The sequence below is a fragment of the Heloderma suspectum genome, chromosome 6 (genome assembly GCF_057233095.1).
Source record: "Heloderma suspectum isolate Gila_16-S chromosome 6, 16-S_ref, whole genome shotgun sequence".
Taxonomy (NCBI): domain Eukaryota; kingdom Metazoa; phylum Chordata; class Lepidosauria; order Squamata; family Helodermatidae; genus Heloderma; species Heloderma suspectum.
The window spans coordinates 126,708,272-126,735,932 of NC_139463.1; the positions used below are offsets into that span (position 1 = coordinate 126,708,272).

General features: G+C 53.5%; 1 protein-coding gene across 1 annotated transcript in view; it reads right to left on the reverse strand.

Annotated features, from left to right (window-relative positions):
* Positions 1-15,559: 15,559 nt before the first annotated feature.
* EFNB3 (ephrin B3) overlaps positions 15,560-27,661 on the reverse strand; it is a 42,939-nt gene continuing 30,837 nt past the window's right edge. The window contains exons 3-5 of the mRNA XM_084808700.1: positions 22,058-22,150; positions 20,052-20,156; positions 15,560-17,776 (exon numbers count right to left, since the gene is read on the reverse strand). Of these exons, the coding sequence (XP_084664826.1) occupies positions 17,370-17,776; positions 20,052-20,156; positions 22,058-22,150 (605 nt within the window). The 3' untranslated portion in view covers positions 15,560-17,369. The remainder of the gene's footprint in view (positions 17,777-20,051; positions 20,157-22,057; positions 22,151-27,661) is intronic.

Genomic DNA, 27,661 nt, shown 5'->3' on the forward strand with positions numbered 1-27,661 from the left:
ATGTGTTGGACTACAATTCCCAGCACGTTGGCAGTTGAAGTCCAACACATCTGGAGAGCACCAGGTTGGGGAAAGCTGGACTATGGGAAGACAAGAAGCAGGAGGACATAAGTGCAACAGCACCCTCCAGCTCATGTTCCCAGCATACTGCCTCTGATATTGGAGGCAATCTATAGCCGTCTCGCCTAGTAGCCACTGACAGCCTTCTCCATGAATTTGTCCAATCTCCTTTTAAAGCCACCCAAATGTGTGGCCCAAGAAGAAGTAGGAGAGTGAAGCCTGGAGATAAGAGGCAAGACTTACAATAAAGACTAATATAAGTCCTCAGCCCAGAAGGTGGAGGCAGAAGCAACCAGAGAAGGAAGAGCGGGGCAGGTTTGGCCTTCCTCATGTGAGCAGTAGCAAAACAGAAAGAGTTAGCTATGTTTTTCATAAAACCTGGGGTTTTGTACCGAGCTTTGCTTTGTGCCAATGCAAACAACTATTTGCCTTTCCTTTCTCCTTTTTCAAGATCTCTCGGTCATTCAAAAGCTTGCACCAACACTGCCCCGGTCACCTGGCCCTCCTTGGGTTTCCTGCTGCTCTCACACTCTGGAACCAACAAAAACACAACCATCAATATGCACACCCAAAAGAAACAAAAGAATTATTTTCAAATTGTGCGGACACCGCAGCAGCCAAAACAGTGTCAGAAAGCAAGCGTGCAAATCTACGCATGATTCACTATGATAACAGCATTGTGGGTTTGCTGGCCGTCGAATCTAGTAATTCTTTGTTTCTTTTAAACTCAACACCAAAGACCTGTTACCTCTGGGTGGGCTTCTACGCACAGCTGAGTGTGCAAAGTTGGGATCACATACCTACCCACACTGCTTCCTCTGCAATGGTGTCTTTACACATCGCCACCCCCTGGCTTGCTGTACAACCGCCATGGGGTGTGGGGGTAGGTGGGGAAGCAAGAACTGAGAGGGGCAGCAGGGAACACTCCATGCAAACGAGGTGAGATCAGAGTTTATACATAAAAGGGAAATGTCATTAGTGTTACTTTAAATGGAAATGCAATCAAAGGTTCTTCCAGCTCCTTTTGTCTTAATTAGGGACTATTGATATGTGTTTCTTCCTCTCCAAAGTAGACTGGAATGGAGTCTGGGGATTAATAAAGTTCATCAGAAGAGCTCTCCTCCATACCTGCCCCCCCCTCCAGATCTCCCAGGTAGCTCTGCTCCCCCCATTGCTCTCCACAGAGGCTGAAGGCCCAGATGTAGGGCAGCACATCACGACATGTAGCTGCGAAATTGCACAGCCAGAAGCAGAGAAGCTGCCGCCTCCATGGGTGTCAGCCCTCCCCCACCTCTCCCACAACACATACCCTAGAAGGTGACACATCTGTCAGGGGCGTGAAGCGGAGGCGGCCCTGCAGATGGGACAGACAGACAGAACAGGGTGTCAGGAAGATTGTGAAAGAGAGGCCTGAGCCCATGGAGACAGACCCACAGATGCACAGATGCCAGAAACATGAACACACATCTCTTAGCACATAGGATTTCATGTGTAAAGACACACACAAACACAGTGTCTCACCCCGAGACACAAACGAAGTCCACACACAGGTGCAATTCCTCAGGCCAAAACAGAAAGATATGTACATGCCCATGCAGGATTGCGCATGCACGCCACGTACACAAGATCACACCCGCGCACTGCTAATTAACTAATCCAGAATAACTATTGCTGATGGTTCTGTATTCACCATCAGGAACGTGGATTCTGCTCCTCACTCAAGCCATAGGCCTGGGTTGGGTGGGCCGAGGAAATCAGCACCAACAGGGTGGCTAAAGCACATTGAAGGGCAATTCATCATGAGTGCGCGCGCACAGAGACAAGCACGCCTCTTATCCATGCACACACAGCCGCACCAGAGACATTCAGACTGGGCACACTGTTGCCCACAAGTGCACACTCACTCCCCGCTTCTACCACTAGCACTTTTGCAACCTCCGCTGATAATAGGCTCCCCAAAATCACCTGGACCACGTACGGTGGGCTTAAATACACATGAGTGGACACAGACAATTGCAGCCAAGCAACTGGGCTCCTCAGTTACTCCATCTCCCTGCCTCAGCAGGGCCCCTCATCCACAAGTCCACAAGAAACGCCCAAACCTCCATTGCGGGTCCCCTTTCATGGAGGGGAGGGTCTTGGATGGAGAAAATAGGGTATGTGTGTGTCCCCCTCCACTGCTGTTCACCACCACTACAGCTGTTCTACAATCCTTCTACCAAGCATGGCCTGTGGGAATGGGAAGACATTTGCTGAGCTCTCCCCTGGTGTGTGATTGATGTCCCTTTTAAATTAAAAACCCTATATATTTCCCCTTCTTTTAATAAAAGTTGGTTTCTAAGAACCGCTCCTCCCTGTTTCCCCATCCCACCACCTCCACCAACATTCTGATGGGCACCTTCTTTGTTCCAAAGGTTTGCTGAGATCACCAATTTCCAGAAGCGCTCACGGACTACGGTCCCCCTCCCTCCGCCCCTCCACAATCTGTTACAACTTTTTTGCGCTGGGGGGGACGGGACACAGGGAGGAGGTAATGCATTGCTCACATCAGCTGAGTTTACTGCAGGGACTGGCTGGGAGTATGAGCTTCCCTCGTGGGTTCAGGGACTGTCAGAATGGAATATGGGGATGTTCTTTCCACCGGAGGGACCCTGACCTGATGCCCACAGGCCTGCTGAGTTGGCTTGCCAGGGGGTACAAGAATTTATTTATTTATTTATTTATTTATTTACAATATTTATATACTGCTCCTCATCAGAAGATTTCGGAGCGGTGAACAACATGATAAAAGAATAAAACAATGGTGAAAAGAGTTAAAACATTTTTTTTTTAAAAAAGACAAATCCCAGCAAAGTAGAGTTCAGCAAACCACGGCTGGTCATGCAAGGCCTCTTGAAAGAACATGCTGGCATGTTGCAAGCAAGCACAGATGTTTGGGCCTCTGGGAAGTGGGGTGTGTCAGGAGCCCCACTGACTGGGGGCGGGGTGCTGCCTTGCAAGCATGGCAGGCCCAAGGGTGCTCAGGACCAGCTGGACTCTGAGCTCACCCTCCACATCTCTCTCCCTCTCAGCCAGTCAGAAAGCTGGCTTGCAAGCCACTAAGAAGGCTAGGCTTGGAACCAAGCAGGGACTTAGTGTCACGCACCGGCCAAGGTGATGGAGTGAGACCCTGGTTCTGCTGTAGTGGGAGGAAGAATGTGGGAGAAGGCGGGGGGATAGACTGGAGTGCGGAGGATATCGGAGAAGAGATTTTAGCTGTTACTTTATTTTCAAAATATTTAGGCTATCACAGGCTTTGGAAATGAATGCGTTTAAACAGCTACGTAAATACTTTATATATCTGTATATATCTATATCATCCACTAACAAAGAAAATTCTTCCCCTCAGCACTTGCTGAAAACTTACTACCGCTGCTTCTTTTTGTTTAAACCGTGCAGTTTTGCCACTGTCAGAAGATTCTCGGGTTTTGTTGGGTTTCTGGGGGGAAAAATGCTCCACGACTGCTGAACGATTTTCCCGATGCAGTGAGCAGTTGCAGAAGATGGAATGTATCTGGGGTGCAACAGATCAGGGCCAAAGCACTGGGTTGGAAGGGTACAATTTACTGGGGCCTGGAGCTCCAGGGCCACCCAGTCCAGGCTGCAGTGCCATTACCATGAAGAAAAAATGTGAGGATAAATCGTAGACCACAGTTGAGGATATTTCTGGAAACTTATTTCCCTGAATCTATGTACCTATTGTCCAGATCATATGAAATTTGCTGAATCGAGTCAAAGAAGCAGTGTTAGAGCAGACCAAGGCACATAGTCGCTGGTCCAGACCCCTTCTCTAGAACACAGATGGTATGGCTGTGCTGCAAAACAGAGGGACTTGTGCTTCCTTATGTGACCTGCTCTCCCAGGAACTACTGGTCCCAGAGTTCCCTGCGTGTGGGCAAGAGGGAGGGACAAAGCACCAGAACTATCAGGGTCATTAATCCCAGCGACAGTGACAGCCAGTGCTGCCAGTAGGATTTACAGGCCCAAACTATCTGTGAGTAAATGTTTGGTTCACACCCTCACCCTCACCATGCTGCCATGTCTGGGTATAAATACAAATAATTAGATTGTATGTAGGAGGGGGGCTGAGTTTTTTACTGCCCCCCATGGTACTTAGGCCCTGGGTGGGATACATTTGGAATGGGGGGTGCAGTTGGCAGGAAAGTGAGATGGACTATTGAGATCTGTTTCTGTTCTTGAATACTTTAAGTTGATCCTTCCTTTTAACTGCAGCTTGTTAAGATGTGCTAAGAAAAAAACCCCACTCATATGACCTGTATTTGACATGCAAATCGGCATGGATTTGCATGCTCCCTTCCCAATTCTGCTAACCATGGGGGAACTCTGTGGCAGAGTCCCTGCTTTGCATCCAGAAGTCCCCAAATGCAATCCCTGGCAGCTCCTTCTAGGCCTAGGAAAGAATCCAGCCTGAATCCCTGGAGACCCGCTGCTGCCAGTCAGTGTCGGCAGTACTGGGCTAGATGGACCCAGGGTCTGACTCCGTCTGAGGCAGCTCCCTGTGTTCATATTTAGAACACGCTGTCCTTGGTCCCTGGAAATTCTGCTCAGAGACACCCGCACCAACACAACTGGCTTCTGAGATTTCATTAAGCATGCCCTGCACATTTTGAAGCAGGGCATTACAGTCTTGAGGACTAGTGACTTGGGTCTGGATCAACAGGGTTGGGCTAGATGGCGTTTGGGTCGCCTCTGACTCTACAGTTCTGGGCCATGCACACCCCACAAAGCTCTCTGAGCTGACTGTTCCCCCCTTTCCATCTCTCCCCTCCATACAGATGTTGATGTAGTTTCACACTTCCACTCCTCAGCCAGCTGCTTCCCTCCTTACACACACACACACACTGGCACCCACGGACGCAACCCCGATCTGTCCCAATTAACACCTCTGAGAAAGAGGTGGCAAAGGATGGATCTGCTGACATGCCACTGGAGAGACGCATGACGGGGGACTTGTCTTTCTGTTTTCCCAGCCGTTCCCCAGCAGCAAGCACCTTTCCGAATAAGCCCCCCCTCCCCTGGCTAGGGAAAGGAGGACAGGTTCTCTGGATGGGGCTGGGCGGGGCTTAATTTGGAACAGGGGTTCAGCCCCCAAGCCTGTTGCCAGGGCCCTAAGCATGTGTGAAAGGATCATCGGTACAAGAAGAGTGCCTCTGACCATGTACAGTGTGCTTTCTGTGGGACAAGCTGACATCCTGGCCTGAAGTGCTTCCTCAGCTCCAAGCCACACATATATAGGGAGACCTACCGAACAAATTGAGGGTGGACATCCTGCAGGCAGAGCTGAGCGGCAAGTGGCAAGCAACCAGGCCACGAGGGGGCACCGCTGTGGCACGCACCCCAGAGAGGGCATTTGCTGAGTCGTTCCCGACCAGCAGCATGCGACACGCTCAAATAAAGATGGGCTGAGATTGCTTGGGAAAGAAAAGAGAACCTTCTCCCCACACCGAGGCCATTTTTCAAAGCAATTTGCCTGGCTAATTTTGAGTCTCGGTGGTATTTTGGAGCTCTTCCCCCATCATGGCAGCAAAACCCAAATAAGAGATGGTTATTTCTGATCTGTCTGACAAGCAGCTGCCTGACCTTTTGGGGGGAAACCAGCTTGCTTCTCGCTGACAGAAAGTTGCCAAGAAATTTGCTTTTATTTTTTAACCAAGCTGGGTGGCAGGAAAGAGATACAGGCAGCAAGGAACATACCGCAGCCTCCCCCAACTGGGTGCCTTCCAGAGGTGCTGGGAGTTGTAGTCCAACACATCTGGAAGGCACCCAGTGGTGGGAGGCTGACGTACAGTGAACTGAGGCCTGCAGAGATCTGGGGATGCAAAGAAACTGCTTGGTTCTCACAAATCCAGCCACCTTTGTTGTGTGTGGGGGGCAGGGTTGGCTCTGGGTCTGAGGGGGCCTCGGCGAAGGGGCTTCAGGTGGGCCTCCTCCTCTCCCTGCAGTGTGTCCTGGCAGCAGGCCTACCTGGCTGCAGTGGCCACATTCCTAGCCACTCTCTTAATTTCCCACAATCCCCCTCAGCGAGGTTTGGTGAAAATGGCGGCTAGAACCAGACGGCTGGCACTGCTCGGAGTGCCATGCCAGAGGGGGGAAAATAGGGAGCAGGGACACAGCAGACATCAGCACTGGGGCTGTGGTAGCTGGCATGTGTGTGGGGGGTACTGTATAAAATGAACCCTCCTTGGTCTGGGGTTGGGTACCTGCTGCAGCTGCAGCTGGCTCTGGGGTGAATGAAGGATCCGCTGCCCCTTCCTTTGGTCCTGTGGGAAGTTTTCCCCCAGAGCTACTTCCTCCTTGGCGTGGCTTTCTCCTGCTCCCCACTTTCTTCTCCCCCATGCCTCTGCCCCCTCCAGCCATCCTTTGCTTCTCTGCCAGCTGCTATTTTGGTCCCTTTTCCTTCAGCACCCCCCGCCCCTGCCCACTTCTCCTGCTCTCTGTAGTCCCCGTGCAGTCCTGGGCCGGGAGATCTGTAGGAGCAGAAGGGTTGGTGGTGCAAAGAAAGGTGGCGGGAGGACCAGAAGAACATCAGAAGAGCCATGCTGGATCAGACCAAGGGGCCGTCCCCTCTAGCATTCTGGCCAACCAGCTGCCCACGGGAAACCCCCAAGCAGGGCAGGAGTGCCGCAGGACCCTCCCACCCATGTTCCCCAGTAACTGGTGTGCACAGGCATACTGCCTCTGATACTGCAGGTCACATAGAGACATCGGGGCTGGTAGCCACTGATCACCTTCTCCTCCAGGAATTGTCTAGCCCCCTTTTAAAGCCATCCAAACTGGTGGCCATCACCACCTGTTGTGGCAGTGACTTCCATAGTTTGACTCTGTGCTGTGTGAAGAAGTCCTTTGTGTGGTCTGTCCTGAATCTCCCACCAGTCAGCTTCATGGGAGGACCCCGCTGGGTTCTAGGATTATGAGTGGGGGGAAATGTCCCCCTCTCCACATTCTCCACACCAGGCAAACTTTTGTGCACCTCTCTCATGCCTCCCCTCACTCGCCTGTTTTCTAAGCTAAGTCCCAGATGTTATTTCCCTCATAAGGGAGTTGTTCCAGCCCCTTGATCATTTTAGTTGCTCTTTTCTGCACTTTTTCCAATTCTACAATCCTTTTTGAGGTGCAGTGACCCAGTATTCCAAGGGAAGATGGGAACAAAAACCCCATGGGGGCTTTGCACACCCCACAGGGTCACTGTAGTGTGACTCTGTTGCCCTTTTCCAGGGCCCTACCTGGTGAAATGAGGTGTGCGGCAGCAGGGGTGTGTGCTAGTAGAGACTGGATCTTCTCGGTGGTGGCTCCTCTTTTCTGGAACAAACAGATCTACAAGGCACCACCCCTGTTGACTTTTAAGCAAGAGATTCAAAGCTGTCTTTTTAGGAAGACTTCTGATTGATCGATTGATGATTCATTGATAGTTGCTGCACTTTTTTCAAGGATTACTGGGTTTTACGCTGCTTCATGGTTTCACTGCTCCTTATTTCTGGCGTATGTGTTTAAATATGTTGACTCTTTAGCATTGTAAATGTTTAATGTTGGTGTTTTATGTACATCACTTTGGTGACATATGCAGAAAAGTGGCTAATCCCTCCCCCCTATGATCTTGGAGTTCTCCTTCGATTGGGGGAATCAGGAACTAACACAACGGGAGACGTCAAGCGACTTTGTGCTGCTGCGCCGTTTGCTGCACAATGCAGACAGCATTGTCTGCACTGATGCATGTTGGGGCTGGGGGCTGGGGGTGGGTTAGATGGACTTTTGCCCCCTAAGACTCACTTGGAGCACATTCCTCCCCACCCACCCCTACCTTGAAAAAAGATTTCATCCTGCCTTCCTGCTGATCTCTCCTTGTGGCGTTTTGAAGGCCCCATTTTCCTTCCCAGGATAACACCTTGTGGATGCAAGCAGGGAAGGGAATTTGGGCAGGGAGCAGCTTGTCCTGTCATCATGCTGCAGCAGGAAGGGAGAGAAGCAGCATCCTCCAAAATTCCCACTTCTACACACAACCACACCCTGCCTTCGATGGATGTATCCATTCACCTTACCCCTTCTCCCAGCCTACTGGTTCTTAACCTGCTGTCCTCCCAGAGAACCCAGGAGTCCTACCTGCCGGGCCCCCTCCTCACACCCCATCCTTCCCCCTGTTCCTGCAGACACACTGGGATGGCAGCACAATGGCCAGTGCCAGGCCAGGGGTGAGAGTGGGGGTGTGGCAGTTAGGAAATGAAAGCCACCCTCTTCCTCTCCAAGAGGGAGCAGGGGGTCAGGGCATCTTCTTTGGCACAGTGTGCTTCCTGTCGCTGGGCAACAGGTTGTCATGGTTACGGTTGCCGTTGCCCAGGGCGATGGCCAGCGATAGGAACACCTCCCTGTGGGGTGTGGTGGTCGTGAATAGAGATGTAAAATTGGGGGGGGGGAAATGAAGGCATGTGGGAAAACACTCCTTTTCTTTGGTCTCTCTATCCCCCCCCCGCCTTTTTTTCCTGGGGGTGTCGAAACCACTGGTGGAAAAATTAAACATTTGGAGTATTTGCCTGCCTCTCCCTCTCAAGCTGGGGTTATATCTTCCAGGCTCAGAAATAATATCTAAAATGAATCCATCTTGACATTCTGGTGTGTACAAAGGGAGCCTATGTTTGCAGAGAGGCTGTGGAGGAATTAACATATTCAGGACTTTATTGTGGGAGAAGATTTTTCTTTCTTTTCCTTCTCCCCTACCATTGCCATAGTTTTCTCACAAGACTGTAGGAGGGGTGGAGGGTCTCCTATTGCCCCCCCAGCCCAATTTGCACAGGGGTGGAAGTGTCCAAAGAAAAAGTGCAAAAGGAATTAAAAGTCTTTCCTTCCATTTTACCCCTATACCTTTACATCACTTGTGAATGGGGATGCAGTGTGTGTGTGTGTGATGCGGAGCACTGTTGGTTTTACCCCTCCACCAATACCCTGGCACCTTCTCTTTCTGTACAATATTCTCGTACGTTAATTTGCCTTTCTTTTTCCCCAGCCTGGATTGCCCACCTCCCCACCTCCAACCCCATCTTATGTTAATACTCCCACCCACTCCTACAGGGGAAGGTGACTCCCCCCGAACAAAGTCATGTAGATCTAACTCTTAGGCATCACTCTCTTTTCACGCTCCAGCGCTGTGCCACAGGAATCCACCAGGGGTCAGTGTGGCGTTGTGGGTATTGGAATGTAGTTCGCGCAGCGTACACCAGAGGGCGGCGTTCCCCCCTGTGCTGTAGAGTTGGGGGGCCGAGAGCGAGCAGCCTGCCTCGTCATTACCCGCATGGGGGGCTTGCAGGAGGGAGGGTCCCGCTCCCCCTTCAGCTGCTTCAGGCCTGTCCCCTCTCCCTTGCACCCTCCAGCCCACCCCGTTCTCTGCCTTCGGGAGGGCCCTTCATTGTTCCTCTCGCTCAAAAGCACGCCTGACCCATCCCAGCTGCAAGGGGACAGGAGCAAGCGGGGCGGGGGGGGTGATTGATGAGGGCCTCTTTCTCCCCCTGACAAGCCCTGCCGGCAGCTGCCGCACGTTGCTTGTGAGAGGACCCGTCTGTCAGAGGGCCCCACCCTGCCAAGGGGAGCTGGACGAGTCTGCAAGAATATGGGAGGCAGATGGGCGGCTAGATACAGGCACTGAGGATGGAAACGGGGGGCGGTGCAGACGGATGGGAGCGGGCCGTAGGCCAGGCAGAGGGCAAACATTCGTCTAATGTGAGGCCTGGTGTGCAGGAAGTGGACGGAGAAAAGGTTTTCTCCCACTCTCATAAGGACTAGAAACGCAAGGTCACACCACAAAACTGATCAGCAATAGGTATGATTCAGGAATGGCAAAAGGAAGGAGTCCTACACAACGCCGTGTCGAACTTGTTCATGAACTTTGCTGCCCCAGGAAAGTTGGTGAAGGCTGCTCCCCTGATAGGGGTAGTACAACCCATTTGAGGCGGCAGCGAGATCTTGTCAACGGCACTTAGGCAAGATAGCTAAATAAAGCCTCCATGGTTAGAGGCACCGTACCTCAGAATACAAGGCGCTGGGGACAAAGGACGGGGGGTGCTGTTGCGTTTGTGTCCTGCTTGTGGGCTTCTCGTCGGCCCCTGTTATAAACTGGGATGGACTGTTGAATCTGATTCAGCAGGATTGTTCTGTTCCTACCCTGTTGCACCTTGACTTGTCTGCCACAGAGCCCCTGCACATTGCAAGGGATTCTGGGCACGGAGGACACACAATGGTAGCTTTCCCCAACCTGGTGCTGTCCAGATGTGCTGGACTGCAACTCCCATAATTCCCAGCCAGCATAAGTTACTTGCTGCAAACCGCCCCTCAGATCGATTCTGGGTGAAGGGCGGTGCATAAATAACATTAACCAATATTAGCAGAGCATGTGGAGATCAATTTATTATGAAGACGGTAACTGTCGGGGGCTTCCGGATGAGACTTCGTATCCCGCAATGGCCCCACCTCATTCACGGGATGTTACGCTGGCCTTCCGTTTGTTACCCTCCTGTGTTTTCCCCACCACTTCGTTTGCTTTTTTCTTATTGCAGAAAATCCGTTAAGGAGGCAAAGACAGAAGAGCTGCGCAACATCCTTTGCTTGGTTGTGCTAGGAGCACCCAGAGAGCGAGCAAGCAAGCGAGAGGAAAAAGGAGGAAGGTAATGGGAGTGAAAGGAGGAATGGGCAGATGGGAGGGTCAACATAAGGAGAGCAAGAAAGAAGCTGCTGCCATCTTCTGCCACCTGGTTTTATTTGCCGCTGACCACGCTACCCTTTCCAGGCCTGTGGATGAGGTTGGGGTCCCTTCTAGGCCCCATCGAGCAGGGGTGGGGAAGAACCAGGCTTGCAGGCTCACCTTGGTGTGTGTGTTTTCACGAGTTCCCCGAGGTCGACCAACCGGAGCCAGGTGAAGAATGGTGGGCCTGTGGACAAGGCCAGTCCTGCGTGCCACGAGCTGTACACCAGGGCCACCGACCCGCCTGTGCAAGAACAACTGCTACAGGTCAGGGATTCTAACAGCCTGCTGGGGCTGGGGGACCCGGGGGCCTTTTTGTGGTTGCAGTTGTTCAGCCCTTGGGAGTGAGAAACTCAGGCCGGTCTCCTGCAGGTCAGCCAGCGATCTAGGCAGGATTGTGCCTTCCCTTCTGCCCAGCTCTGGCACAGCAGCCAGCCCACGGTTTGTACTACGTATGGGTTATATGCTGCCTCCCCCAACTTGGCTTGGAGGTGTGTTGGACTACAACCCCTAGCATCCCCAGCCAGGCCTGCACATCTTGAGGATGCCTGGTTGCATGTACGGTAGTGGCAGTCACAATACAGGGGGTTGGGTGGGCAGATGGTGCACAGACAAAGGCATGGGGGAGCCGGCAGCCACCGCCTGCCCTCGGCCCCGCAGGGCCTGCGTGGGAGGAGAGTGACAGACCCCTGCTCCGGCCCAACTTGCCCTCCTGTCTGCTTTGTTGCTCCAACAGGCTGTGCATCTTGTCGGGGACAAAAGGGCAGACTGGGCTGCCGCCCACGTCAGGGCAGTGCCACGTGGCGGCCGCAAAGGCGACTCAGGCGCTGTGACCCGTGCAGCCCCTCTGGGGCAGCGGCACACGGAATCCCTGGTGCCCACTGACCCGGCAGGCTGCTGTGGGAAGAATCCAGGGGTTTGGGCCCCCTGCTAGAAGCACCGAAGCCACACTGCCCTCCCAGCTGTGGCTCCCGGGTGCTCTCTCCAATACATTCCTCACTCCTGCCGGGTGGGACCCCAGAGTCCTGGCTGCCTGGCCATTCCAGACCTGGGAAAAGAACCAGGCAGAGTGGGTCTGTGCTGGCTCCCAGCCCCGCTTCTCAGTGTGCCGAATGTCCGTCTTCCCCCAGAGGGGAACGCCCGCGTTCCCAAGCGTCCAGGAGGCCCTCTCCCTGTTCTCTATTCTCACGCCAGGAAACTGCCCATGAGGACTGTGCAGGAGGAGGGAACTCTGGCCAGTGCAGCCTCTCTTTGGCCTGCAACAAGACAAGCAGCACCTGCCGAATTCATCCCCCCCTCCCCCGGAGCATTAAAGGTACAGGAAGGAGCCCCATCCCCGTCTTCTGCAGCTGGCTGGCGTACAGCACTCAGGCTTGAAGACTGTGGGTTGAACCCGAGAGTCCGGGATCCAACCCAGGGTGGTGGCAGCATCCACCTGCGCGCCAGCTGCCCCCTTGTTCCTTGCTGCCTCCCAATGCTCTCGCTAGGGCCTTGAGGCCGGGGGAGGTGGGGGGAGAGGCAGAGAGGCAGCGGCCCAACGCAGTGGGGGGCTGTCCCCCTTGTGCTGCCACGAGGCGCGCATGTGAGCGCACAGGGCCGGGTGTTGTGTAGAGGACCGCCTCGCCCAGCGCTCCCTCCCAGCACACTGGAGAACTGACGGGGAGCCTTGGAGCCAACCCCCGACCTGTGTCGAGACACCCGGGGCGGCCGCCGGCCGCTCAGGAGCAAGGCAAGGGCGCCTGGCACACGCTTCGGGGCACTGCAGTTTCCTAGCGTACTTCAGGGCTGAACCCTGGTGCTGGAAACGAGCTCCAGGCCTATGCTCTGGCAAGGCCCCTGCCGCAGCCTAACCGGAACCTCCAACCAACCGCTGCGTCTTGATGTCCTCTTGGCTCAGAGCATCCGCGCCCGCAGGAAAATCGCAGGAGCTCGGGAAAGCGAAGGCCGTTGCGCCCTTCGGTGTCCCAGCTTTCGAAGCCCCTGAACTGGAGGGATCCTAGTTGTGGGGCCTCTCTGATTAATTCCCTTTGTCACATGTAAGCCATTCCCCCTCCTCCCGCCCTTCTTCTGGGCCCCAGCAAGGTAAACCAACTGGGAAGCAAGGGAGAGGGGGACGCAGGAATCTGCCCCCCCAGACCCGCAACCCACGAGGCTGCACTGCAGGCCCCATGGCAAGAATGGCAGGCCAAGAATGGCAGCCCACCCCCCACCCCCACGCTAACCCAGGAGATCCCAGCTCAGGAACCCCAAGCGTTGGCTCATTAGCAGTGGCTTGTTCCGAGTGTGGAGACAGGAGGAGAAACAGTGACCTAATTGGGGAGTGACCCCAGCTGACCTCTGGCTGCCAGCCCAGCGGCTGAGCTGATGGGCTCCCCCGCCTCCGCTGTGGGCTCGAGCTCCCCTCAACCCACCCACCCACCCACCCCTTTGCAGCCATTTGGGCTCAGCTGGAGAGGATACAGGAAGAAGCCATTCCACCCTTTGTCTGGTTTGTGCGTTTGATTTCGGATGCAGGATTCCGCTCTCTACCAAGCACGGTCCTACCACCAGCACACAGACCTGCCTGTGTTCTCGCGCATGTGTTCGCATGTGTGCGAGGCTTCCCACATCACCCACCCCCTTCAAGCTGTGCAAAGTTTAAGGCTAAAACCAAATTTCACACATATTCAACGTTCAGCCGAATGCCCAAAGTTTATGAACTCGCCTTTGGAATGCAATCCCGTCCCAAAATTTAAAATCATCCTTCAAGGGGCACCATAAAAAAAAAACCCCAACCCCAAACAAACCTTCAGCTTTGCTAGCAAACTTTAAAATAACAATGTCAACTACTGAAGTGATGCTTCAGTGGACTGGTATTTCTACATCCAATGCTATGTTCAATTGGCAATGTCCTAAGCAGAATTTTACAAATAAATAAATGGGCGTGTGAAGTTTTGTGAGCAAAAAGGTAAATTTGAGAATTCTGTCTAAACCACTCTCCCACCATGTCCTGAGCTTGGTAATCAGAGTGGAGCTATTTCTTCTTGGTATTTCAGAGTGGAGCTCCCACCCCAGGGCAGCAGCAGAATTGATCTTCCATCCCCGACTCCTCTGCAGTTGAAAAGCCTTCTTTAAAACATATGGAACGGGCACACCGACTTGTGTGGCTCCGCAATTTGCCCGGACGCATCCATAGACAGGAGCCCGTCCCGCCTAGGCAGGAAAGGCCTCAGATTTTGGCAGCTGCTGCTCCCGCCAGTGCCAGGTTCTGCTCCCTCCATCTCTGTTGGGGCACATAACATTGGCATCCCTCCCTCCTTGCATTGCCGATTTGCGCTCTCTTGCTCCCGTTCCCAAAATAACCTCTCCAGTCCTTGTCTCATGCGAACACTGACAAGGTATCTGGATATGGCAGGAGACAGGCCCAGATATATACATTAGCTGGCGGGGGGTGGGGGGAGAGGGACTGGAGGCTGCAAGTGCGTGTGTGTGTGGGGACCTGTCACTGGTGTGGGGCACGCCTGCCCGCTGTGATCTGAATGAAGTTGAGTGTCGGGAGATTGCGCTGTTTTGAGAAAGCTGCTGCTTGCACGGCAACTTTCTGGCTCACTCCTCCACAAAACTCTCATCCCGTTCAGTTCCTTTTGGGTGCTGTGTACTGAATGCGTGTTCTTACACAGTAATGGGGGGCGGGGGAGTGCTCAATTAGATCCCTGGTACATGGGGCAGACACAGCCCTGGGGAGGGGGGTGCAGTGCTGCACGCTGTCAGAATCCGTCACGTAGAAAGCCGAGTTTGCTGATCCAACTGTTCGAGAAGGGGATGGGGGGCATGCAAGGTCAGGGCGCGTGGAACCGGCAGACTGGTCCTTTCTGGGGCAGGGAGAGAAGCAGGAAACAAACAAGGGAGACCGAGAAACTTTGCCTCCCCATGCCCCGGGAACTGCCGGCTTCCATTTAGGATGAACTGGCTTTGGGGTGGCGAGGTAACAGGACAGGAGGTTGCTGCCTCTCGCAGTTTGTTTAGGCAGAAGCATAGCATTTATTTTGTCTAAATAAATTCTTTGGACAAAAAATATTTTTGTCCAAAGAATTTATTTTTCCCAAACATTTCCAGACAGGCTCCAGTAATTTCGCCTTAAAATCTATTTTTCATACTAGCCCTCAACCCTGAGCATGTGCAGAGTGCCTTTCTCTTGCTATCAGATAACCAAAAGCCACCCTACAGCTGTGGGAGGAAGCAGCAGGGGCTTCCAGATCAGGAGAGGTTCTGTCCCTCAATTTTTAACCAGACACTCAGGCTGTGTGCCTTTCTCTCTCTGGCTTCAGGGCATATTTGAACCATCTCTAGGAACACAGGCATTCTGAAAGCAGTGCCTGCCCACTGATAACCGAATTTCAAACTTCCCGCCGCAGAAGGAAGAAACCATGGTTTTCTTAATGCCCTTCCTGGACAGCAGTTTACATGGAATCCTCCTCTCATCCAACCATTTCTAGCGCTCTCTCCCTTTTTAAATTGCCCTTCCAGAATCCAAATGCACGGTGTGCTCCTACTGAGCCCCTAGGCCTCTTTTACACCTGTACGACAGGTGTAAAATTATCCCAGGTGTATGGCTATATACATGAGAGAACTGCTACCCCCTTGTAGATACGCAGTAGTGACAACAGGGAAACTGGTTTGGTTTTGGTGTTTTTTTAAAATGGGGTGGGGAGGAAAGAAGCAAAGAAGAGTCCAAACCAAGCTGCACAAGAACTTCTATAATCAACAATGTCCAACAGTAAAATTCCACCGACAAAGCTAAGAAATTCTCAGATCAAAAAACCAAAACCAAAAAAATCCCTCTGTTAAAGCTGAAAAAGACCACATTCCCCCCCTTTTCTTTGTTTTCCTGCCGAAACAGGGAAACCTGACCACGTCCCCCAGTCTAACACATAAAGTCCTGCCTCTTTTGGCATTCCACTAAATGTCACACACGATACGCAGCTTCTTAAAATCCACCGGATGTGGCCGCTTGGTAATTCAGTCACAATCTTCTCCCCAAAGTGAGACGACGAAAACCTTGGAGAAACGCACCCCGCACACGCACCCCGCTTGTCTTCTCAGCATGGCCTGATGGGGAATGGTGGCCATTTTGTTTGGTTTTTTCTTCTTCTAGCAACTAAACAGATTCTCTCAAAATGGCCACACCAGATAAACAGCCAACCAGTCCTCTTCTAATGACTGAGTCCAATCTGCAGATTCGGCTGTTGCCAGCATCTCCCCGATCCAAACGTTGGCAGAGAAATGGCCTCCTTCGCTATCCCAAAAAACCCTGATCCGCAGGCGGGAGGAGGAGGGCAACTAGTTCAGGATAGCATTTTGGGGTGTGGTCGTGATGGGCAGTGACATGCAGACGTGCTCCTGGGGTAGCAGAGGTGGTGTGCGCTGTGAGCAAGAGGTGGCCATCTCCTTCGCCCCTCCCCTAGTGGAATCCACAAGGAGAGAAGGGAGGCACGCAGGCTGGCCGAGCACTGCCCTGGACGGGAGCTTTTGTTGACCGGGGCGGGTGGGCAAAGGAAGAGGGCCTCTCCTTGTGTTGCCCGGGGACGCGCTCCTTCCCAGAGCCTGAAGAAGCCCACAGGAATGAGGAGCGAGGGGGGATATTCTGCAGAGCCCAAGCTGAACTTGGCGGAATATGGAAATTGTGCAAACCTTCAACATTTTCAAAGTCAAATGTTTGAAAAGTCAGCTTTGAAAGACACGTGTTGGAGCTGGGGAATTGGAAGGCAAATCTTAAGTCTTGATAGATTTTTTTTTAGGCAACAATTTTAAATTAAACCCATTACAATCTTGGGGTTTTGTTTTTCCCCTACAAAATACCTAGAGGAAACAACAGCGTGGACCTTGGATAGAGTGTTAAAAAAACAACAGCCCAAGAAAATAAATTTGGATTATTGCAAGGAAATGTGTGTGTGTGGAAAATACGCTTGAGATTTTTTCAGAACCTAAACTCACTTTGGGTGGAGGGGTGCGTATGTGCAAGGAAACGTTCTGTGTTGGAATGGAGCATCCCTGGAGCAGGACCGGCCTCCTCAGGAACACTTCCACTAGGAGTGCTGACGTCAGAAGGGTGCACCAGGCATCTGTCCCCCCATCTGCGCCGGACTCCACAGAGAAATCCACTGACTTGGGTTGGGGGGGGGACTCAGCCCTTTTTTCAGCAGAGAGAGTGGGATGTGGGGGGAAAGTGGTGTCTCTGCTAAGATCACTCATATCTGACAGGAAGGGGGGCGCATATCCCTCATTCTGCTAATCCTAGTCAGGCCAGGATCCACTGAAAGGAGGAGGCCGCTGAGAGAAGAGGGTCCTTGCCTCCTTTTTTTGGCAGCAGAGTGTCCAAGTTCCAGTGGCCCCCGGATTGCGGGGGGGGCACAGGCGGCTGTGCATCGGCCCTGTTTGTGCAGCATCTGGGGTGAGCGGGAGGGCTGTCCCTGCCGCCCTCACCTGTGCGGAGTCCTCCCCACTGCGGAGGTCGAAGACGCAGCCGGAGGGAGCGCTGCGCCCCCCCTCATACTTTGTAGTAGATGTTGGCGGGGCTCTGCGGGGGCATCTCCTGCACGATGTAGACGGGGTGCCCGTAGTCCCCGCTCACCTTCTCATAGTGGGGGCAGAAGGCGCTGTCTGAAGTCCTGAGCGGGATGATGATGTCGCTGGGCTCAGAGCCATTGTTGTTGCCCCCGCCGCCCCCGCCGCCCCGCTTGGGGCTGGTCAAGGTGCTGAGCGACAGAGGCGGGTGGTGGGACTCGCTGTGCTTGGCCCGGCGGTGGCGGTAGCACAGGGCGCCTGTCACGGCCGCTGCCACAAGCAGGACGAAGGCCGCTCCCCCGGCGGCACCCGCAATGATGGGCACGTTGGACTGGGGCAGGGGGCCGTTCTCTCCCCCCACCTTGCCAGTGGTGTTGCCAGTCGGGGGTCCTGGTTGCAGGGGAGGAAAAGAGTGTTTAGTGGAGGCGTCCCAGAAGCCTCATTTTCCTCTTATATACCCTGCCCTCCCCACTGCTTCTCCTACCCGAGAGAGAGCGGGGGGGGGGGGGCAGGCTAAACATTTGGCAAAAACAAGGAGGCAAGGCTGTCCTTAGATTGTGGCACATCAGGTTTAGGATCCGGGGGCTGCGTGTTTGTTGGGTCTCTCGTGAAAAGCCTCCCTGCTTGGAGAAAGACAGCAAGACAGGGAGAGGTCTTGGATGAACCTTTTAACATTATTTAGGGTGCAATCCTATGCGTGTTTAGGCAGAAAAACATCCTGCAAGGATTGTAGGACTTTTTTCTGCCTAAACACACATAGGATTGCTCCTTCCTTCCTTCCTTCCTTCCTTCCTTCCTTCCTTCCTTCCTTCCTTCCAGTTCTATACCATCCAGTAGCAGAAGCTCTCTGGGCCATTCACAAGAGAAAATGTAAAGCTATAAAATACAGTAAAACATAATATAAAATACTTACAGAATAAAACCAAAGTAACTATCAGGGTAAATGCCAGCAACAGCTCAAATATCTAGAAATGCACCCTAACATTTTTTTAAGGCTGAAGGACTAAAAAGCCTGGGAAAATAAAGACGATTTCACCTGGTGCTGAAAAGACACAACGTAGGCACCAGGCAAGCCTCTCTGGGGATGGCATTTCGCAACTGGGGTGCCACTACTGAAAAGGCCTTCTCCTTGGTGGCCATTCGTCTCATCTCATTCGATGGGGGCACCTTCTCCTGACATGCTAGTTTTCTGTGTGTGAGGGGGCTGGTCCATCCAACATGCAACCCCCTCCTGCAGCCTGACATGTTCAGTCCAGGAAAGGCATCTGATTTTGCCAGAGGAACTGACCTTCACCTCCCCATGTGAAGTTGGCTCTTGGCTATCCACCTGTCCCTGACCCGACACCGCCATTCGTTCCTCCCTTCATCAGCTCCACTGAACGTCCCGGGAAGTGTTAGTTTTAGGTCCTCTTTCCTAGGCCACCCCTGACTGGCAGCTAGGGCAGGCATGAGCAGTGCCAGAAGGGCTACTGGCTTTCCCCTCCAACAAGGATGGAGGCACAGGGGATCCTGGAAGGTGTGGGAGGCCGCGGCAGCCTCAGAGAAGCGGCCTCAGCGCAGAGGCAGACTGGTGCTCTTGCATGCAGGAGGTCCTGGGTCCAGCCCCCGGCCCAGCCCAGTTGAAAGGTCTCAAGCCAGGGCCCCTGAAAAGACCTCTGCCAACCAGAGGAAGGCAGGCCTGGTCCAGGAGGACCTGACCAAATACCAGCAGCTCCTCCACCCACCCTGCCTGGCTCGCGTATGGAGGACACACGAGCCGCTGAGAGCCTGCTGGCGCACACCCTTCCCGGGAGCCAAGCCGCCCCTGCCCGGCGGGGGAAGGGGCTCGTCAGTGTCTGTCGACTCTGGTTAATGGAGCTAATGGCCTCCCCGATGCCTCCCCTTGCCTGGCTCGGCAGGGCTCATTTCAGCCATCACTATCGATAACCATCAATCCCAGGCCCCGCTCCCGGCTCCCCCTCTTGGGAAGAGAGCCAGGATAACAATGCACTTCGCAAGGAGCCAGGCCCCCAGCCACATCCCCACTTCCCCTGCCCGGGTCTGAACCCAGGCCGGAGGGGCGGGGTGGGGGAGAAGCCCAGCCAATGTGAACCCCTGCGTCCCCCGCCCAACTGCCTCCCTGGACCCATCTGACATCGCTTCTGAACATTTCCGCCTCATGAGCAGGGCCAAGGGGGTTAGGAGCTGGGCAGCTGGGAGCCAGAATCCCTGGGTGCTCTGGGAAGAGGCAAGGGTAGAGGAGGAGGGATTGGAGCCAGGACGCCTGGGTTCTTTTGGAAATGGGATACCAGCAGGCATGGTGCCCGGGCCGTCAAGGCTCCTCCGTGCCGTATCCATTAGGTCAGAGCTGCATTCTCTTCTGCTCTTCCCCCAACCGTGTCTCTGGCCAAGACGCCCCCCCACCGGCCTCTCATGGACCTCCAGTAATGCAGGAAGGGGTGAGCGTTCCTAGAAGGGGCAAATTTTCCTCAGATCCTCATGTTCATGGCACGCTGTTATGGAGCGACAGCGCTGGGGCTTGTTCTGGGGAGAGAAGGGAAAGGGGCCAGTGGAGAACCTCACTCAGGAAGCAGGTGACTGGGTTACATGTAGGGGCTGTGCCCTACCTCTGAAGCCACGGCTGTCAGCCAAAGGGGAGGGTGGAGGATTGTAGGAAGGAGCATACCTGGGTTCATCTCCTTGTTGGGCTCAGCGGCACCCGACGTCCCTCGCTCCTTCTCACCGGGTGTGTCTGGAATGGACTTCTGGGATTTGGAGCCCGTGTTGGGATCTGGGAGGTCAAGGGCAAAGAGAGAGTGGTGGGCAAATGTGGGGTGAGGAGGCGGCAGGGGGGGAGAGACCTGAATAGGGACAGGGAAACAAAGATGTCCACGTCTGGGACATAAGATGTTGGTCATCTCTCCCTCCTGAACACCCAAGGAGGTGACTGTTAGTGTAACCCTGGCCTTATGAGTGATAATTGAGGTCTGACATGGTTTCTCTAATGGAGGCAACTCTGTGATGGGACAGAAGCAAGCCAGCTTTTGAGTCACACAGAGTTCCGCATCAGGCAGGAAAGGAGTACGTGGAGTTCCGTGTGCCTTGAATGTCGGCATACACCTGAACCTAAAAAACGTCAACTCCGTTGAATTAAAAAGAAGGCATATCACCTGACCCTTTCTTTGTAATTTACGTTTTGCAAACAAGGAGAACAGAAAGGCCAAACAAAGTTGGGGGCGGGAAGGGGAGCCTGCAGTACCTCAGGGGGAAAACTGGTTTGCACGCTGAACAGGATGGAGCAGCAGGACCCGGGTCACCCGTGGAAGGAGACTGAGCTCACACCTGGCGAGGGACAGAATCGGGATGTAGTCACCTTCCGCAGCCTGGCGACATCCAGATGGGTTGGACTACAACTCCCACAATCCCAAGCCAGCTTTGCTGGCTGTGGATTATGGGAGCTGTAGTCCAACCTATCTGGAAGTCACCAGGCTGCGGAAGGCTGGCTTTTAGGGATTTAAAAACACCTGCAGTGGCACCCGCTGAGGCTGGGTGGTCAGGTTCAATAGATTCTAGAAGCCCCTGTGGCTGCCCTATGTGCCCTTCCCTTTACAGCGTGTAGCTGGCAACAGATCAGGTGATGCCTCCTGACCCCATCGCACAGGCCCCTTAAAAGTATTCCTTTCGCTTATTTTATTCTTGAGCTGAAGCATTTGGTGACATTTTAGCAAATCCCCCCAAAAGTAATTTCAAATTGAATTCTTAAAGTTGGTTTTTAAATACCAGAAGGCACAAAAAAAGGAAATTACAAAATTTCCAAACTAATTCCAGATAGGAGAGATTGCTTAAGAATGTTTTGCCCCCCCCCCCCCATTCCCTTCAACTCTGTTTCATTCTCACCGTGGCCCTTGCATGGCGAGCCTTAGGTGAGAAGAGAGAGAAAAGTCACTTGGTCCAAGGTGAGCTGCGTGGCCAAGCAGGCACTGGAACTCAAGACTGCAAACCCCCCGATTTGGGACCCTCTTTCCTCCTGAGACATGTCTTTTGTGTTTATTCCTGTGATGAAACGCACAGCTGAGCAGGAGCGCAAGGGGTCGGTGAGCTTAAAGCTGGAACTGCGGGGTGGGGGGGATTTGTACACAGTGTGGGGGCTGGGGGGGGGTGTTGAGAAATAGCAGGGCTGAGAGAACAGAAGGCAAAGGTTGGCTGCAGTCTGGGGACTTCAAGCTATCCATGTCATAACTCCCCATCCTCTTGCTCTGTGCTTCTCCATACTAGATTCCTTCCCCACTGCCTCCCAATTACTGGGCAGTTATTATGTCATCCAAGCCACAGCCTGGCTGGTGCGGAGTTCCCAAATCTAGGGGGCTGCGGAGTGGAAAAGCAAAGGCTCCAAGGGCCCAGAAGTCCTAGCTGTGGCAGTGGCGCACGCGCACACGCAAGTCAGCCGCTTGGCGCGCTTTCCTCTCCCAAAGGATGTGAGAATCCTCATTCCCAGCATTCCCTGTTCTAACCCTCACAACTCCACTCCTCCCCCAGGAGGGTCTGGCCCCCAGAATGCACTGCTCCAGCACAGCAGATCCCGCCCCAAACACATTTAACCCTTTCCCTGCAGGTTCCCAGTCAGGACTTCAAAGCTCCACTTGCTGCTCCTTCTGAGCCCCCCACCCCCACTTTAGCCTTCTCCCCACTTACGCTGTCCAACTTTCAAGACGACTTTCATGCCTTTGGACAGGCAGGCACCGCCCTTCATGTTCTCAAGCCCTTCCTTGGTACCGTCTGATGTTGCTATGGGGCAGGAAGGAGAGAGAGAGATTATCTCTTGTCATAGGTTAGACTACTGCAATGCCTCGTACACAGGGCTGCCTTTGAAGACTGTTCGGAAACTCCAACTTGTTAAAAATAGTTCCACAAGACTTTGGACCAGCACCAATAGGTGGGAATGCATTTCACAGATTCTTAAACACCTGCATGGGTTACTGGCACATTTCTGAGCACAACCTTGCATGGCTTCAGACCAGGGTACTTGAAGGAGAGCCTGCCTGTCTGCTGAAATCACCCGAGGGCCCCTTTGTGGTGCCCCTGCAGGCAGAAGCAAGGTGGATGGGTGGCAACTGGGGAAAGAGTTGCCAGTTGTCAATGGTGGCATCCCTTTTACGGAAGCTGGCTTGATCCCTGCTTTGCTAACTTTACAATGCCAATCAAAGACCTTTGTAAAAATTTCCCTAACTTTTAAATTGTTAAAACTGTCATGGTTTTACTTGCTGCCAGTTTTTACCAGGTATTTTATATTTTTTCATTTTGTTACTCACAGTTATACTTGTTGTCATTTAATGGTGTAAGCCACCCTGAGAATACTGAAGGGTGGCACAGACATTTTAAATACATAGAAGTAAGTAAGTGGGCTGATTCTGAGGGAGACCTCAAAATGCCTTCTATGAGGCAAAAGGCCCAGGAGACGGAAAAGCCATGGATAATTTTGGTGCTGGGCTTCCCTGCTCATGTGGGGTGAAGAAGACATGGGCAGCCCTCAGGCCTCGAAGGACCAGCTTGCATTCCTTTAGGCCTGTGAGGATCAGGCCGTGGGGTGGAGGAGGATGCAGAGGGGCCCCCAATCCTCACTCCTGCCCAGCGGCTCTGGTGCCCCTCGAGCAGCCCCTGGGCCCACCCTCTCACCACAGGATTCTCTGCAGGGTCATTTAATATTTAAACAAGACGCTTCATGTTTGCACAGACAAAGTTCCCCTCGTGATCTGTTAATAAGCCAGCCACTGCAGAGGTGAGCAAGGGGCTTTGCACACACCTGCTCTGCCTAAGCCCGCCGGAGCGGTAGGGAGAACCCAGGGGTCCAGCGAGGCAGGGCACCCCCAGCAGCAGCTGTGGCCCTTGGGAAGAGCTGGGATCGGGGGGGGGGGTCATGAGAGGGCACAGGAAGGCCTGGCCAAACCCAAACCGGGAGAGGTACAGCGAGGAAAGGGGCATTCCAGTGGGCGACTCCGGCAACTCACAACTGACCCAAATCTATCCAGCCGCAGACTACCGTGTGGCGCTTCACAGAACTTGCTGCGAAGTCCTCCGCTAGACCGCCCCCGGCCCGTGGCCTCCCAGGCCTCCTGCCATCTGTGGGAGGAGGAGGAGGGGTCGTATTGGCCAAGGTGGTTGCAAGGTGTGGCCAAGACAAGGCGAGAGTAACACCGGCGGCCATGAAATGATGGGAGTTGCAGGTCAACGCATCTGGAGGGCACCGGGCTGGGGAAAGCTGATCTGAACCAGCCCGCAACCAAAGGCGGGGGCACCCATCCCCCCCCCCGTAATCAGACCGTTCAATCCAAAATACAAATGCAGTCGAGAAGAACACCGGCTGTGCCTAAAGCCACTGCTCTATGCAACTCACGCGGCCAGGCCAGGCCTACAGAGCGCTTAGGCTCCTGCTACAGACCAAGAAGATGATGCTCCTCACTGGCCCACATGGACTAGGCAAGCCACGGAAACCTGGCCAGGTGCCGGAGTTCATGCGGGTCCCTTTCCACAAGAAAGGCTGAAAGCAAAGCCCAGGGCCAGCCCCTGGGCAAGGAGCCCTCTGGGGGTCTCCCTCCTATCTGGGTGAGCCCGGGCTCGAAGTGGCACCCAGCAGCTGGGCCCAGAAGCCATTGTTTTAATTTCCCATTATGGAAAATTAAAATGGCCTCTGGGGGTGGGAGGGTTCCAGGTCCAGCCTCCTGGCCCTGATCAGAGCAATGGAAAAGGAATTTAGAGAGTGGCCAGGACTGGCATCAGCTGCAGGCCCCACAGGGGCACTGGGCCCCCTAGCATCTGGACCAGGGTGCGGGCTGGGCAAATATGTTCACCACTACCACCCCCGCCCCAATATTGACATACTTCATGTTCTCAATCCAGAGTACGTTAGGACAAAGATCACATACTCAAGATCACTTCATATGGCTTGATTGCTCCTTAACACCCTTTAAACCAGGGGTGCAGAACCTCTTTCCATTGTGAAGAAGTTTTTGAGGGCTGCATTCCAGTGGCGGGCAGGGCTGAAGGCAACAAGGGCTGGACCAAAATGCCCCCAATCCCAGCTTCTTGTAGCTTCAGGTTCTTCCTGCCAGTGACTCAGCCTGAGGCGGGGCACTTCAATCTTTTAGAATGGGGTTGGGGGGAACTGCACAAAAGCCGGGAAGTCACCAAACGATGACTGGCCCAGGGGACAGGGGAGGGCAGTCTGGGAGTGCCAGAGGGCCAGATGTGGCCCCCAGCCCTGGAGTTCTGCACCCTTGCATTATACCCTTGCACAGGACTGGCCCGCCCTTTCAGGGCATCCTGATGGGTGAAGCAGGGACTCTCTTCCCTTTTGGTGGAGGCGAGGAGGAGGAGGGCGGGGGATGATGTAGTTGTGTTCTACATGGTCTCTGGAAGGCTACAGCCAGGGCCCTCGGGTTCTCGTTCTGGCTCTGGAAATGAACGTGGGCCTAATGGTGGGGGGGGGGGGTGCGTGCACGCAGTGCAGGAGTCTCTCACTGCAGCTGCTGAGGGCACTGGGAAGCCGCCCGTCAGTTTGGTTTAGACGCGCTCGGCTGAGCCCTCACAATGCCTGGCCAGTACGGGGCCACCTTGAAAGAGGCTGGAGACAGGACCGGCCCGAGAGGCGAAGGATGATGGTGGGCTGCCAAGCTGCTATCCAGAAAGATCCTCTGTGAACCGAACAAGTCAACGTGCCACTGATGGTTCAGCGCACCTTGCCATTTCTTTTTCTTTTCTGGCTTTTAAAGGAGCTCAGGCCTCCCTGAACCCCATACCTTGTAACCCAGATGTTCTTCATCTAACCCTAGATAGGACCTGTTAAAATGTTAAACGCTTTTCCTCGCGCTCCTCAGGGAATGAGATCTGAGGGAGTCAAAGGGTTTGTTTTGCAAGCCAGAGGCGCCAGGATGTGCGCTGTCTGGAAACCATGCCCTCAAACCCTAGGGACAAGGCAGTTTGTAGTGACTCCCCTGGGCGAGGAGTGCACCCTGCACAGACTCAGAGATACCTTCCTCCTGGCACTAGCTCATTTCTTTATTTCTACCCCACCCTTCTATACAAATAATCAAGGTGGCTTAAATAGGTCCTGGGGTGCCAGTTAAGTTCTGGAGTCTGCTTATATTCCAGAGATGCAGCCTCTTCTAAGGGCCAGCTTTTTACAGCTGTCATCTGTCACTTCCTCTGCCATCACTTCCTGTCCCGGATGGCACCATCTCCCCCTCCCTCTTCCCCCGCCCCATTAGTCACCTCCCCTCTCCCTCCCTCCCTCCCACTCAGCTGTCTCACACTCTCCCCTCATGCTTGGCTAGGCATAAAATCATCTGAAGGGGGGTTGGGGGAGAAAATGGGTCAACGATGCCTTGCCACCACCAAAAAACCACCATGTCTGCCTTGATGCCCCTCAAGGGGGTGCTCACATCAGCTGCCTCTGAAAGGGGGTGTCACTGGGAGGAGTGGGGAGGGGGGAGAAGTGGCAGAAAAGCCAGCCGCTGTCTTGCCCAGTGAGTCTTGCCCATGACCTTGGATTGCATACCTAGAGAGAGAGAGAGAAAGAGAAATACAAATCCATTTCCCCTGCTTGCCCCACTGGAGATGCCAGTGGTTGGGAAGCAGAGTTGGGAGCAACAGGGGGGCGGGGGGGAGGCAGAGCGGGCAAAAGACTAGGTTGCTTTCAACAGTGTCTCCTTGCCCAGGGGCATATACCAGGCTACGAAGCAGAGAGAACTGAAGATGGAAGAAAGACAGAAATAGGAAGATATATATGGAGTGTGTGTCAGTGTGAGAATTGAAAACTGCTTCCCACAATCCTTTGCAGCCTGCACTTCCATAAATCCCAGCCCATATAGCCCTAACCTCTAACCCCATACACATTATTGCACGTCCAGAGGTCAGAAAAGGGACTGATCTCCCACACACACACCCTAAAAACCTAGCTGCATCTCAAGAATAGTCAGCCTAGGACTGGGGGTGGGTGGGCTTTTATAAGCAACTCAGGCAAGCAAAGCGGGGGGAGGGGGATTGTATTGACACCTCCACGATGGAAGGAGAGCGGAGTTGGGTGGGGGGAGATTGGCTGATTACCACAACATGGATGCTGTGGTACAGCCAAGTCTCTGGCTCATACAGGTTTGCTGGGAGACAGTTGCCATGGCAATGGCTGAAGGGCCACCCTAGGCAGCTACAGCTGATGTCACAGGGATGCTGAGGGGTGGGAAGAGAGAAGGAGAGAGGGGTGGTTTAGAGGACTCAATCCCTCTGCCCTTCCTTAAAAAGGGGGGTCCCATTAGCCATATCCCACAATTACTCCTTGCCCCAGAGGTTGAAAAGGAGCTCAGTCGAAATGGCCCGTTGCCCCCATGGCTCTCCTCAAATGCTAGACTCTGGTCCTCTTTCTAAATGATGTCATTTTAATGTATGTGGGTTTCAAGGAAGGGAGCAGAGTAAGCGTTGGAATACCACAAAGCATTCTACGTGGGGCTGCCCATAGCACATGTATGAAAAATGCGACTGGATCACAACATGGTGGCCAGATTACTGACTGGTGGTGGCGATCACATTTCACCAGTTTTGGAAGATCTCCAAACCCACCTTTTCTGCGAGGGCACTGGCACCGTCATCTGGCCCCTCCTGTCACGAACCCTGAGTATGTGGAACTGCAACGATCACAGATTCATCCCCTGTTTACCCCTTCCCTCCCTCTCCACCTCCTTCCCCTTCCCCTGTTGTTCCTGTCTCCCTTGCGCCATTTTCTAGATTGGAAATTGCTTGGGTGGGGACACCTCCTCTCATTCTTTGTAATCCGTCATGTACATGGATGGTGCTTTATTAGCATATATAGAGTTGGGAGGTGCCTCAGAGATCATCTAGTCCTACCCCCCTGCTCAGTGCAGGCTCTGCACTGCAGGGTGCAGCAGGGACAGTATCCCTGACAGATGGCCACCCAGCCTCTGCTTAAAACCTCCAGCGAAGGAGAGCCCACCACCTCCCGAGGCTGTCTGTTCCAGTGTCAAACAGGAAGTTTCTGCTAATGCTCAGAAAATATGTGCTTCCCTGCAATATTATTTATTTACTGTATTTCTGTACCACCTTTCTGAAGCCAACTGAGACATTTTACAAAATGTTCAGAAAATAAAAACCCCAATTAAAAAAAACATAGTAAAACTTTTTTTAAACTCAGTGGTTCTCGTTTTGCCCTCAGGCGCAACAGAGAACAATGCTGCCCACTCCATCTTCTGCATGACAGCTGTTCAGATAGCTATAATTATCATCACCAATAAG